The 14,119-nt window shown below is 30.1% G+C and overlaps 2 protein-coding genes and 1 long non-coding RNA gene across 3 annotated transcripts; 2 read left to right on the top strand and 1 right to left on the bottom strand.

Annotated features, from left to right (window-relative positions):
* The first annotated feature begins 205 nt into the window (after positions 1-205).
* Positions 206-6,524, top strand: LOC123266550. Its single transcript, XR_006509797.1, has 3 exons — positions 206-277; positions 792-801; positions 6,513-6,524. It is a non-coding gene; the product is annotated as an uncharacterized LOC123266550 (long non-coding RNA).
* LOC123266541 (programmed cell death protein 2-like) lies at positions 1,986-2,866 on the top strand. Its single transcript, XM_044730842.1, has 2 exons — positions 1,986-2,443; positions 2,529-2,866. Exons 1-2 carry the CDS (start codon positions 2,289-2,291, stop codon positions 2,839-2,841), a joined length of 468 nt encoding a protein of 155 aa, XP_044586777.1. The 5' UTR covers positions 1,986-2,288; the 3' UTR covers positions 2,842-2,866.
* LOC123267233 lies at positions 6,495-10,386 on the bottom strand. Its single transcript, XM_044731786.1, has 4 exons — positions 9,939-10,386; positions 9,301-9,556; positions 9,025-9,199; positions 6,495-6,719 (listed from the first exon to the last, which is right to left on the bottom strand). Exons 1-4 carry the CDS (start codon positions 10,384-10,386, stop codon positions 6,495-6,497), a joined length of 1,104 nt encoding a protein of 367 aa, XP_044587721.1.
* Between the last annotated feature and the right edge of the window lie 3,733 nt (positions 10,387-14,119).

Below are 14,119 nucleotides of genomic sequence, written 5' to 3'. Positions count from 1 at the left end.
AAAAATTAAATTAAATAAAAATAAATTTTTACCTTGATAATAATCCCATTTTGCAGCAAAATATTATCAAAAAGAATCGTCATTAGGAAAATATTTCCCTAAATAATCATCAAGTTTCGGAATATGATCAAGAGTAGCATCTTGTTCCTTAATAGTAGCATCAGTATCTGCGATAATATCATCATAATGACTAGGACCTGCCCTGGGGCTAATAGAAACTTGAAAGAGATCGTTCAATTCCTGCTGGCCAATTCCAGGATTAATTACCGGATCAGAAGTCACTTCATTACCCGAAGGAGCTTCATTATCCAGAGGAACTTCTCCATCATACACATCTTCAAAATGTATAGGAGAGAGATTTCTTTTTTCTTGAAGTCCGTGAAGTTCACTATCCCCTTCCGCTTCATTGTCATCTAAAGTTTCTGCACATAGAAAACATTCTGGTTGATAATTCTGTGAAGGATTGTTATTACGCCCAATATTGTTATCGGCATGATAATTTTCGGGATCTTCGATGGTAAATATCCCGAGCCGATCGAGGACTGTATGATAAAGCAACTTAAATTGGCACATCGCCACTCTTCCGCTATAGGTAATCTTGGACCAATAACTATTAATTTCAGACTCACCTTGAGAAGTAGTAGGAAGATCATCCCTAGCTCTGGAAGTTGAAGGAATAGGATTGTCAAGGTCAAAATTTAATTGATGAGAGTCAAGCTTTCTACGTTTACCAGCAGGTTCAGGATCAGATTCTTTATTACTACTACTAGAGTTTTTAATGTTATGTTTAGAGTCTTTACTGTTATAATTAGAGTTTTTAGTGATAGTTCTTTCACTATCTTCTTCAGAATCAACGGTAATGATTTCTTCTTGATCATTAGGAGTTAATTTTTCTGATTTATGGTTATTTCCTTCATTTCTTTCTTCACTTTTAGAGCTTTCACCTCTTTCTTCACTTTTAGAATTTTTATCTATTTCTTCTTTGTAAAAATTATCACTTCTTTCTTCACTTTTAGAGCTTTCACCTCTTTCTTCACTTAGAAAAATTTCATTTATTTCTTCACTATTCAAATTTTCATTCATTTCTCCCATTAGCAAATCATTTATTTCTTCACTTAGAAAATCAATACTTTTTTCTTCACTTTCAGAATTTTCATCTCTTTCTTCTCTATAAGAATTATCATTTCTTTCTTCACTTTGAAAATTATTTCTTGCATCACAAGATTCAGTATCTTCTTCACATTTAGTACATTTTTTATTCTCTGGATTTCCCCGATTAATTGCAATAATTACCGCGAATAAAATAACACCGTAGTATAAAAAATTACGCATTGCCATTATAATAAATTAAAAATTGTAAGAATATTTTTGAATAAAGAAAATTATTGATTAGAAGACACGTGGCTTACACTTCGGATTTCTATGGACAAATGCGAAGTATGACCATCAATTATTCTCGACAATAATACAATAATCTTGTATGACTCATTCTCAAACTATTAAATTTGAGAAATTTACTTTCTGCGCATGATCAAGGTCTTAGTATTTTTGTCAGAAATATAAACAAGAATTCAATTAGTAATTAGTAATTACTCATTCAACATAAAAAAATTTTTTTTTTTGGTTTTTAAAACTATATTAGTGTTGAGTTGATTAAATTTAGAATATTTATAAGCATTAATTCATAATTTTAAGATGCTGACGCCATCTTGTCGACGCGAGAGCTTGGGAACAAAATGGTGGGAAGAAAATTGAAATTCAAAAAACGCGGGATATTTAAAAATTGTTAAAATTTTTTATATTTGGATGATTAATTTTAAATCGAAAATTAAGTTAAAAAAATTCCTTAAATTTTGATAATTATAAAATAAACAATAATTATAAAATAGTTTGTTATTTAATTGTCTTAAATGATAAAAATACTTACTCAATTAATTAATTTTTCTTAAGATGTATCTTATTGAACCAAAGTATGCAGAGTTTGTAACATAAAAGCTCCAAGTCACTGTAAAAAGTGCCAATAGGCAAATTACTGCTGCCGCAGACATCAAGTCGTTGACTGAAAGGCTGGACACGACAAAGCTTGCGCTAAATTAGCAGATTTGGGCTTGAAGGAAGAAATAAAAGCTAAAAGTAAGAATAAGAGTCCAGACCAAGAAGAAGAAGAAGAAGAAGAAGAAACTTATAAGGGCTTTTTATTTCCCGAGTACGAAATAGAGAGCGAGGATGAACCTGCTGATGAAGATAATGATAATGATGATGATGACGGGAAAAAAGAAAAAGAAGAAATGGAGAAGCTGAAGAAGATGATGGCGGAGAAAAAAGCTGGATATCTTCAGGATGTTGAGGACAAACAGTTGGAGGAAGCCGCTAAGGAGGATGACGATGAAGCTTTTACGGAGTTTAAAGAGAGGATCAAGCGACGACCTGCTCAAGTTCTCAGGCAGGAAATTTAATTATTTATTTAAGTTAAAATTGAATAAATTTTAGAGAGAAAAATTTAAAATTAAACTAAATTATTTTTGTAGGTATCAGCGGGGTGGAGATCCGTTGTTGGTGTCAAAAGAAAACAAACCGCAGAAAATTCCACCCTGTGAAAATTGTAACAGCCGGAGGACGTTCGAGTTCCAAATAATGCCGCAATTGTTGAATAAATTGAACTGCAGTAATGAAAACAGTATTGACTGGGGAGTGTTGCTTGTTACACTTGTAAAAAGTCCTGTCTCATCTCTGGGTACCAGCGGAAGTTTATTTGGAAGCAAGATTATGCTGACATCGAAAATAAAAATTCTAGCTCGGAAAGTAAACATTGATAAAATGGTAGGAAATTTTTATTATTGAAAATTTGGATTTTTTCTTAAATAAAAAATTATTCTAATTTAATAATTTTTAAAAGGGCGTATAATTTTAGACATACACTTTTTTGTCTTACGAAAATTTTTAAACTTAGAATATACTTGCAGTAATTGGCAAAAATAAATTTCTGTACTATTTTTTGGCCAAATACAAATTTTAAATCAAAAACTTGAAATGCATGATTACAGAATTATAAAAAAAAAGACACTAATATTTTTTTAAATAAATCTTTTTATATTAGTACACTACGGCCAAAAGATTTGATATAAAAAAATTAATTTTCTAGAATATAAAGTTATTTGATACTACAAAAATGAACCCAAAAGAAATGAAAGAGTACACTGAATACCAACAATATACCGTGGACAAATGGTCTGAAATTTTGGAACATTATAAAATAGTTATGTCCAGAGTAAAATCCGTGCAAGAGTTCTACCGCAAATTGTACAAAGAAAACACAGACCAATTACGCGACGCTACCTTTGAAACTGTAACGGGTGAATGGGCGCTCAATGAAGTTTTAGAAAAGATGGAAGAAAACTTGAAGCTCTACATCGAAAAACTGAAGAAATGTGTTTCCAAATTGAATGTCAACATCGATCGTCTGAAAGTCGAGATAAATGACGGGAAACATAAAAGACCTAAAGAAATTGCTGTTTTTACAAAACAAGCTAATAAGTTTATTGATCATCTGAATATGGTCATAAATTTCTACAACACCGGGGAGTTTATAATCGACGACAGAGTTCTTACTAAAGAATCTTTTCTCGCGCCGATGGAACTTATTGAAATTAGAAAAATAAGTACTAGAAATCAAAACGGTCAGAGAACAACTAAAGTTATTGTTAGGAAGCAATATTGATTAGACTTTTAATTTAGTTGGAAAATAACTTTGTTTCATTTCTGTTAAAAATTCGCCTTAATGTTTTTGAAGTTAAACAAAAAAAAAACATTAAATATTTATGAATTAAATTTATTTGATATTTCTTTTCTTACATTCAATATTATTGTTATTGAAACAATAATTTACAATTTATTGGACTAAATTTTGAAAAATTTTAGCGAATATTTCATACCGATAAAGATACGATCTTGGTCTCTCGTCCGATAAACTTTGAGGTAGCCAATTGATTCATTATCACTAATCTCAAAGCCCATGACATAACCGTCAGAAATTTTTGGGTTGTCTTGATAGTCGTATAATTGGAAAAAATGAATCGATCCTGAACCAAAAAAAAATAATTAATGTTTATTTGTTATTGTTGTTAATAATATATTTTTATTGAAGTCGTAATTTAAAAATGAAGATTTTTGTTATTAGTAGAAATTTGAATCATTTATTATGAATCTTTATTTTTGAATTGCGACTTTCTTCTTAGTCTTAAAAAAAATTTATAAGACATTTTTTTTATATAATTAAATTTTAAATAACTATTTGAAAAATTTTTTATGTAACCAATATTTTCGCCTTAAATATAAAATTTGACACTATTTATTTTGAAATTTTGGCCTTACTCATCAGTCATGTATTGCTAGTATTTTGAGTCATCATTTTTTTAACTTCCCGCTAAGAAAATCGAAGATTTTCAAAAATCAGGAAGTTATTGTTTTCACCCCGTTTTGCAAAAATCGAGTTTTCATCAGATCTCAACGTTTGAAGGTCACAGTAAGCTTCCCTGACTATACCCCGCGCGCGCGCGCGCGTGTGTGTGTGTGTGTAAGTATGTGAATCGCTTATAACTTTTGAATAATTGAACCGATCGGAATCTTCCAAACGGCGTTCTAAAGAGTTCCCTCAAACTTATATTTCCTATGAATTTGAATCGATTCGGACCGATAGATTTTGAGAAATCTAAAAAAAAATCGGAAAAAAATTTTTTTTGAAAATGGTTTTTTTGGAATAACTTTTAAACGGCTTCATCGATCAACTCCAAAAACTAATCTGCCCTTGAGCTTGAAAAACCACGTCGATCGCTGCTAATCCGGTCAAAATCGGTTGATTCGTTCGAGAGATCATGAACGAAAGAAAACCGAAAAAAGTGTTTTTTTTACATAACTTCGACATTTCTTTTCAGATCGTTTTGATGTAATAAAACAATTTTTAGAGCTTAAAAACCGCGTCGATCGCCGCCAAGAACGTAAAAATCGGTTGATTGGTTCGAGAGATATCCTCGACGAAATATTTGGAAACAAGGATTTTTTTAACATAACTCTGACATTTTTTGGAATAACTTTCAAACGGCTTTACCGATCGATTCCAAAAACTAATCAGCTCTTTACATTAAAAAACCATGTCGATTGCCGCTGGTCCGGTCAAAATCGGTTTATTCGTTCGTGAGTTATCGTTGACGAAAGAAAACCGAAAAAAGTGTTTTTTCGGAACTACTCCGAAATCCCTGGTTCGATTAAATTAAAGTTACAAATCCTTTATGAGGCTTAAAAAATTGCGTTGAATGCTGCCAACCGCGTAAAAATCGGTTCATTCAAAAGTTATTGCGGTTTGAAAATTTGAAAAATTGTGTTTTATCAAACTTCTATCAGACTTTTCAGCTCAAAGAGCTCAAAAGCATAGAAAAACTATCACTTTAAGCTCAGAGAGCTCAAAATAACACATCAAATTGTATTTTTGAGCTCGGAGAGCTCAAAAATATCATTAGTACAATTTTAAGCACCTAGGTATGAAATTAGCGGGAAGTTGCACGGATGGCCTTCAGGGTCTACCGTTTTTCTAATTTTTTCTAAGATTCTATTGCCTTATAACTGATAAGATTATTTTGATTTCATTAGAAATTTTTCTAAAAATCAATTTTTATAAGAGCATGAAGAAGATCACAGATAAAATTTTTTATTTTAATTATGAGGCATTAATTTTATAATAATTACTAGCAATCTTGCAGTCACTATGTGACTGCAGTGACTTGTGTACTATAAATAAATAACATTTTGCTTTATCAAACAATGATTTTTGTTAAATTGCACTGTACTTTCTTAACTGTTGACGTTTTTAAAGATATAAGCTCATCCCGATGTTACACTCTTCAAGAGCTTTCATTTGAGTACCCACATGCATTTTTATATATATATATATATATATATATATATATATATATATATATATATATATATATAAATATATGAAAAATTGATGTGGGTACTCAAATGAAAGGTCTTGATGAGTATAAACATCGGAATGAGCTTATATATTTAAAAATGTCAATAGTTCACAAAATACAAGGTCATTTCTTGATTATGTAACTAGAAATAGAGCATTTTCGAATGCAGCCTAAATACTTATTATTATAAATTGACTATTGGTAAGAATGATATTAAACCATGAAAAGGTACAACTTCAGGTCAAGACTTTTCCAACGGTACCAAATTTAGTCATAAAAACTCATTTTATCATATACTTAAATACACTGGTCACAAAATTTTGCTTATTTTCTTAATAATATAGATCCTTAGGTAAGATGCCTTACCATTATCTAACCCAACAATTATAGTATTGCAGTACATTTCCAAGGAAGTTATGGTGCTTTCGCAACGAACCTCCGAAAAATTCCGTTCAACACGGTTGAAGACTTCAGTCCGGCTTAACATCCACAAGTGTTCGGCTGTTAATTAGTAATTATTGTGAATTAATGAGTAATGATAAGCAGTACGACTATTAAAGCATGAATATTACCGTTGGCTATTAACACGACATCACTAAGTGGAATGTAGCATATATAAGGTTTCCTTACATCAGATATTTCCAGGTCATATAGTGTTCTCTCATAAATTATGTATTGCAATGTTGTGCTTTCGGGGATTTTTATCTTCAATTTCAAGATCGTCTTTTCTTTTCTGCATGCTACAGTGATCTGAAAAATAATGGATAACCGGAGAAAATTATAGTTTATAGAAGTTCATAAAATTTAATTACTGGGTTTCATTGAAAATTTATAAAGGATAAAGAAACCATATATTGACCACGCAGCATAACAATTTTATTAAAAAAAAATCTAGTAATTTAATTTTATATTCAGTAAGTAATTATCAATTTTTCCTGATCAATGATCTGAAAAATAATTGATACACAAAGAAAATTAAAGTTTATAGAATTTTATTAGATTTCATGAATTCGAGTTAAACTTCAAAATTTATAGAATTTAATTACTGGATTTAGTTGAATATTTATATAGGGTCAACTAAATATATTTAGTAATACATGTTAATAATTATTAACATGTCAGTGAATAGATTAGCTAATGTCCAAACTATTATAGATTTAAAATCAAAGTTATTTATACGTCTAGTGGGCATAATATTACTGGTCAGTATTTGGAACATAGGCGGTCAATATTTAGTATAAGTATATAATGTTCAATATTCGGAGCAACCAGCTGTAATGTTAATTATTACAATTAAATGTTTATTATTATGTAGATTAAAAACAAAAGTATTACACTGATAAAAGGATTTGTTTATATTTAATAAACTTTATTAACTGTTAATAAATGATTTTTTAACATCATAGGATATTTAATAAATATTTATTAACAGTTAATAAATTATTTATTAAATACGATTTATTAAATGTTAATAAATATTTGTTAACAGTTAACAAATATTTATTAACAGTTAATAAGTGATTATTAAGTATAGTTTATTAACTGTTAATAAATATTTATTAATGGTTAATGAATATTTGTTAACTGTTAACAAATATTTATTTAAAATCGAAAGCAAAAATAGCAATTTTCCTTTGACACTTTTTATAACCCTACAGCTAGAATACGTGATAATAATTAAATTCACTAAATAAATTATCGTTTTTAATATTTAAAAATATAAAAGATAATTATGAGCTGTGATGGAATTTGGTATTTTACAATAAACGTTATTATAATGTAATATAATTTTCTGCCCTCCGGCCGGAAAGTGGCAACTTTCTGGCCGCTGCGCTAAACAAAGTTGCCACATTCCGGCTACGTCGAGCAGAAAAATAGTATACACACCTTGGCCAGTAAATAAGAAAGCCTCAGATCACATGTTTGTCAACCTCGGCTTCGCCTCGGCCGACAATTACATGTGATCTGAGACATTTCTTACTTTACTTCCCTAGGTGTGTAATATACTATTTCTGCCCTCCGGCCGGAAAGTGGCAACTTTCTGGCCGCTGCGCTAAACAAAGTTGCCACATTCCGGCTACGTCGAGCAGAAAAATAGTATACACACCTTGGCCAGTAAATAAGAAAGCCTCAGATCACATGTTTGTCAGCCTCGGCTTCGCCTCGGCCAACAATTACATGTGATCTGAGACTTTTCTTATTTTACTGGCCTAGGTATGTAATATACTATAATGCAAATAATTCATAAAGATCATTTTTGTTTATAAGCAATCTTCATATCATATGATATTGCAAGCGAAACAAATTCACTCAACAAAATATTTATTAACTGTTAATAAATATTTGTTAACTATTAATAAATACTTATTAACTATTAATAAATGTACTTTCCTCCTAAATAAATATTTATTGAATGTTAAAAAATATTTATTAAAATTTAATAAATTAAATAATTGTATTCAAATAAATTAAATTATTAATAAGTTAATAAATCCTTCTATCAGTGTATAGTTTGTAAGTTAAAACTATAAAAAAAGGAAAATACGCGTTTCAGCTGATAAACTCTTCCAATAAATTTACTAATAATGTATTTATATTCATTTTATCTAAACTGGTCAATACTTAGAGCCTTCATCCTATTATAATTATAATTTTTAACATTAGCAAACAATTTATAATCCTTTAGAATCAGTGAAAAATTTTTTAAAAAATAAATTTGAAGAATTTATTTAAAATTTTAATTAAAATTGAATTTTTTAATAAAATTTTCTACAAAACTTTGAATTTAATTAATAATGATATTTAATTCTATAAATTAAGTATGTAAAATATTTTTTTCAAGATATCAATAAAAATTCAATTTAATTTTTTATAAAAAATAATAATGGTCAGTATTAAGAACATAAGCGGTCAATATTTAGTAAGTAATGTTCAATATTTGGAGCAATCAGCTATAACGTTAATTATTACAATTTATGTTTATTTTATTTTAACTGGTCAATATTTAGAGCCTTCACCCTATTCAACTATTTTATATTTAACCAGATTTACTTACACTATTAGCATTACCAAACAGTCCAATTATCTGAAATTCTTCCAAATTTATATCATTTGGTTGTCTGATAATGTTCACTAATTGCCGACTAACCGAACCGGATTGATGATCATAATGATATTTTGCCAACCGTGTAATATTGTCATTCACATTCATCAAAACATCATTGTCAGTGCTGTAAAAAAATTTATCATTTTGCATTTCGTATTTTGTCTAAAAATCTTCTAGAATTTCAACAAAATTCATCTATCAATGATGAATAATAATTGTAATTACCAAAATATATTTCCTAATGATCTTGCGTGATATGATATATGTCTAGGACTTCCTGCTTTCCAGAAGCATATAGATCTATCTTCCAATTTAGCATAGATAATAATCGTTTTTTCAACATTCCAAAAGCCTACTTCTCGAACAATAGAACCTCGTCGACTCAGCGGTAAGTTAATAAATTGTGTGTCACTGATGTTGAAGTCGACTAAAAAATTTACCACAATATATCTTTCGTTTATAACCATAATGACACCTTCCGCTGGAACAAATAAATTATGATAATTAATAGTTATTTATCATAAAAATACCATATTAAAAAAAAAGATAAAAAAAATTTTAGATTATTAATCTTGACGACAAAACAATAAAAAGCTACTTTTTTAAATTAATTTATCAAAAAAATATTATTTTTTATTTTTCCAATTCTGCGCTGACAGAAAAAATTTATTTCTAAAAAAATTTTTTTTATTTATTTAAAAAAAAAATTTCTTTAAAAAAAATGAGCATCATTGTGCTTAATGATTAATCAATTTTTTAAAAGTTTTCTTCATGAAGAAATAAAAATATTTCTCATAGTAATTTTATTATTAAAAAAAAGTTTTTTAATAAAAAAATATATTTCCTGAATAATTATAACTTACCTGTCTTGGCGATGAAAGTTATTGTTGTATTATACGGAGCACTATTTGTCACGGTTATTCTAAATGATTCTTGTGATTTATTAATACTCTCCCATTTTCTGTAAGAAAAATACATGATCTTCCAGTTACTTTGGTCAGCAACAAACTCATCGAGCGAATTATTTTCATTTGATGCAAAGAGTGTATTCTTCAAGGCTGCGTGCCATGGGGTTATCCTCCGAGAGTAACAAAGTTTTTCCCAACGTCTTTCAGAATTCAATTGATCATTTATCATCGTACAGAAGAGTTTACTCGCCGTACGGAGCTTCAACAATTTCTTTGTACTCTTTATGTTTTGTAGAATTAGCTTCCAAACATGTTCTGGCAAAAATAGGTAAAGCATTGAAGAAACAGAGTCATCTTCATCAGAGGACTCGGATCTTCTTTGCTTCAGTGTACTGGGATGCATCCTAATACTTCAACTAACAATTTAGAACTGCATTTGTCGCTATTAATCACATGGATAGATATCAGAGATTTGTGAGTCAACAGTAGCAAGATTCATTGAGTAGGATCTAGAAAGACATTTTTAACAATGACTGAACTTAATTAACAAATACATTTGTCTTTGAAATTTAATTGCAATTGAATGAAAATTAAAATGCTTCTTAATGATAAGTCCGATAAATGACCCAATTGGTGGAAGAGTTTACCATGGATTTGCAATTATTGACATTAATATTCGTGTGCTTATAGCAAAAATGGCGCATTGCTACAGATTAGTAGGGATCCATGCTAATATGGCGCATAAAAAAATTTTTTTTTATCATTTCTCTTAAAAACAATCAAAACACAAAGATCTGTAAAAAAAAAAATTAGGAAAACGGTTGACCCTGAAGGCCATCCCTGCAACTTCCCGCTAATTCCATACTTAGGCGTTTAAAATTGCACCAATGATGTTTTTGAGCTCTTCCAGCTTAAAAATACAATTTATGGGTTATTTTGAGCTCTTCAAGCTCAAAGAGATTGCTTTCCTATGCTTTTGAGCTCTTCGAGAGTTATTCCGAAAAAACACTTTTTTCGGTTTTCTTTCGTTCACGATATCTCTCGAACGAATCAACCGATTTTGACCGGACTGGTGGCAATCGACGTGATTTTTCAAGGTTAAGAGCTGATTAGTTTTTGGAATTGAACCATAAAGCCGTTTAAAAGTTATTCCAAAAAAACCACATTTGAAAAAAATTTTTTTTTCAGTTTTTTTAAGATTTCTCAAATGGCGCGTAACCGAGAGATCTGGGTTCGATTCCCAGTCTGGGCTGTCTGATTATTTTTTCAATTACGGAAAAATTCCCACTGAGTAGGTCCCCCCCCCTTTCCCCTATCCGTTCTTTCCCAACTCCCTTAAAATTTGCTTTGATATGGCTCTTTACCGTAAGATGGACGGTGGCGTTGTTTGCTCGGTGGGTCTTATATACGTGACTGAATAAAGTAGTCAGTACTTGTCTCGGATAGCTTAACTGGTAGAGCCCTTGGCGCGTAACCGAGAGATCTGGGTTCGACTCCCAGTCTGGGCTGGGAGTTCGTCTCCCGTCCGAGACGGGATTTTGATCTATTGATCTGAATCGGTCCAAATAGTTTTCAAAATCTAAGTTTGGTCAAGCCCTTTCGAATGGCACCAACCACGATGAAATCGGTCAAGCCGTTCAAAAGTTATAAGCGGTTCACATACTTTCACACACACACACACACACACACACACACACACACACACACACACACACACACACACACACACACACACACACACACACACACACACACACACACACACACACACACACACACATATACAGACACCGTGACAACCTCGCGGGGATATTCAGGGAAGCTTCCTGTAACCTTCAAACGTCGAGATCTGATGAAAACTCGATTTTTGCAAAACGGGGTGAAAACAATAACTTCCCGATTTTTGAAAATCTTCGATTTTCTTAGCAGGAAGTTAAAAATCGAACACTCTAAAGCTAAAAGGGCGTAACTCAAGAGATGCGCATGCGCCCTTTTAGCTTTTAGAAAAGTTTTTATAAAAAATTTTGATAAGGTAAAGTACCCAGTACTTGAACACTTATAAAAATGGAACCAGTACTTGAACAGATTTTTCGAATTGTTGTCATACAAAATCTGTATATTTATTGTGAGTAATAAGCGCATTATAATTATTCAATGATACAGTAATTGATTTCTGTAAGTTTTTTCAATTATAAATCAAAAAAATGATATTTTTGTTAATTTAAAAGTTGACATGTCGAGAATAGCCGATAGATGCGATTTTTTTCATGAAAAAGATACTAAACCGTAAACCGAATAATCAGTAAAAAAAACTCTAGATCATTATTTTAAATAAAAAAAATTGTACCATTCAATGAAATAGTCTTTTTTAAATAATACATATTTTTTGCAAAGACATAAACTATAATTTTGGTATTAAATTTTAGCGTCTAACTATACCTCGAAATTTTCAAAGCGGTACCCAGAACTTGAACAAGCTGGGGCCGTATAATTTTAACAGCACTCTAATCTCTAATAGGTTTATAGACCAGTGATCAGCATTGTGATTTGTATTAATTACCGCAAATTAAATAAGTTTTATAGCTAAAAATTAGTGTAGTTAAAAATTATTGAACGTTTTGATTGGAGTTTTTTTGATTTATAATTGAAAATTTGCTTTGTCATTTATAAAGAATGTAACTAAAAAATCAAATACAAATATTTCTCATTTTTAAATGGACATATTGAGGTAGTTTATGCTACTGCTGTCTTTTTCATTCGCTAGTGTCGCCTCTCTTACAGGCTGTTGCTCACTTACTTTCACGTATGACTTTTTGTTTACTTTACTAGTTTATCAATGATTTCTCAAAAACTATGTGGTAGGGAATTCCAGAATTTTTGAGGGTAATTCCAGAATTATACATAGATTAATCTAAGTAATATTAGTTTTTCGTGAAATTCTTAAAATTTCTTCAATACAAAAATAATAAAACTTCGCGGTTTTCTCTCTCTTTTCCCATACCGCCTGTATAAAAATGTCATTTTCAATTGCAATTTTCTACGGTTAGACGTGGTAAATCGTCTCCAAATTTTAACAACATGTGCATTATGCATTTACCCGGGGAAAAAGGTTTAGATCTCACCAGATATAATTTTATCTGGTCAGATCTAATTATATCTGGTCAGATCTATTTATATCTGATCAGATATGGGATTGAAGACATAATCAGATCTAGTCATATCTGATCAGATCTAAACAGATATAACTATATCTGAGTGGAAAAATACATCAGACATGATCAGATCAAGTCATATCTGATCAGATCTAAACAGATATAACTATATCTGAGTTGATAAATACACTAAACATGATCAGATCTAGTCATTTCTGATCAGATCTAAACAGATATAACTATATCTAAGTGGAAAAATACATCAGACATGATCAGATCGAGTCATATCTGATCAGATCTAAACAGATATAACTATATCTGGGTTGAAAAATACATCAGACATAAAAAGATTTTATTATATCTGGCCAGATATAACTATATTTGTGAACTATTAATAAATACTTATAAACTATTTTAATAAATATACTTTCCTCCCAAATAAATATTTATTAAATGTTAAAAAATATTTAATAGAATTTAATAAATTAAATAATTGTCTTTGAATAAATTAATTTGTTAATAGTTAATAAATCTTTCTATCAGCGTATATTGATAATTAATAATTTGTAAATTTGATAAAAAACTTTGTTCATTACGCATCGTACATAGACACGATTCACATTACTTGTAGTTATTACAAACTTTACTCTTCAAGTAAGCCTCGTAGGTAACCAAGTAATGAATTAGTCTTTCAAGCGTCGGGTCCCTGGTTCGATTCCCACGCTCGCCGTTTTTTTTTTTTTTTTTTTACGGAAATAATTCTATATAATTATATAGAGCCATTTTTCGTATATAATTATGTATGAGTATATACAGAGTGTCCCAGAAGTAACGGACGCCATTGTAGCATCTGATAAACAAAATAATTCTGAGTCGAAAAGTCCTTAGCCATTTTTTAATCAGATGCATAGATAATTAATTATTAATTAAAATAACGTCCTTTTATGCGTTAGAGAGAGAGCACTAGTGTCGAGTCAAGTGCGT

This window comes from Cotesia glomerata, linkage group LG6, assembly GCF_020080835.1.
Source record: "Cotesia glomerata isolate CgM1 linkage group LG6, MPM_Cglom_v2.3, whole genome shotgun sequence".
NCBI classification, from domain to species: Eukaryota; Metazoa; Arthropoda; class Insecta; order Hymenoptera; family Braconidae; genus Cotesia; species Cotesia glomerata.
This window is presented reverse-complemented; position numbering and strand designations above follow the sequence as displayed.

What these genes read in the sequence shown, in the direction of transcription:
- LOC123266541 (XM_044730842.1), top strand. Translation starts at nt 2,289, where the DNA reads ATGGAGAAGCTGAAGAAGATGATGGCGGAGAAAAAAGCTGGATATCTT. An exon ending in CGACCTGCTCAAGTTCTCAG is followed by an intron (nt 2,444 to 2,528) that starts GCAGGAAATTTA and finishes TTATTTTTGTAG; the next exon opens with GTATCAGCGGGGTGGAGATC.
- LOC123267233 (XM_044731786.1), bottom strand. Translation starts at nt 10,386, where the DNA reads ATGCATCCCAGTACACTGAAGCAAAGAAGATCCGAGTCCTCTGATGAA. An exon ending in AACTTTCATCGCCAAGACAG is followed by an intron (nt 9,557 to 9,938) that starts GTAAGTTATAAT and finishes TATTTGTTCCAG; the next exon opens with CGGAAGGTGTCATTATGGTT. An exon ending in TCATTAGGAAATATATTTTG is followed by an intron (nt 9,200 to 9,300) that starts GTAATTACAATT and finishes ATTTTTTTACAG; the next exon opens with CACTGACAATGATGTTTTGA.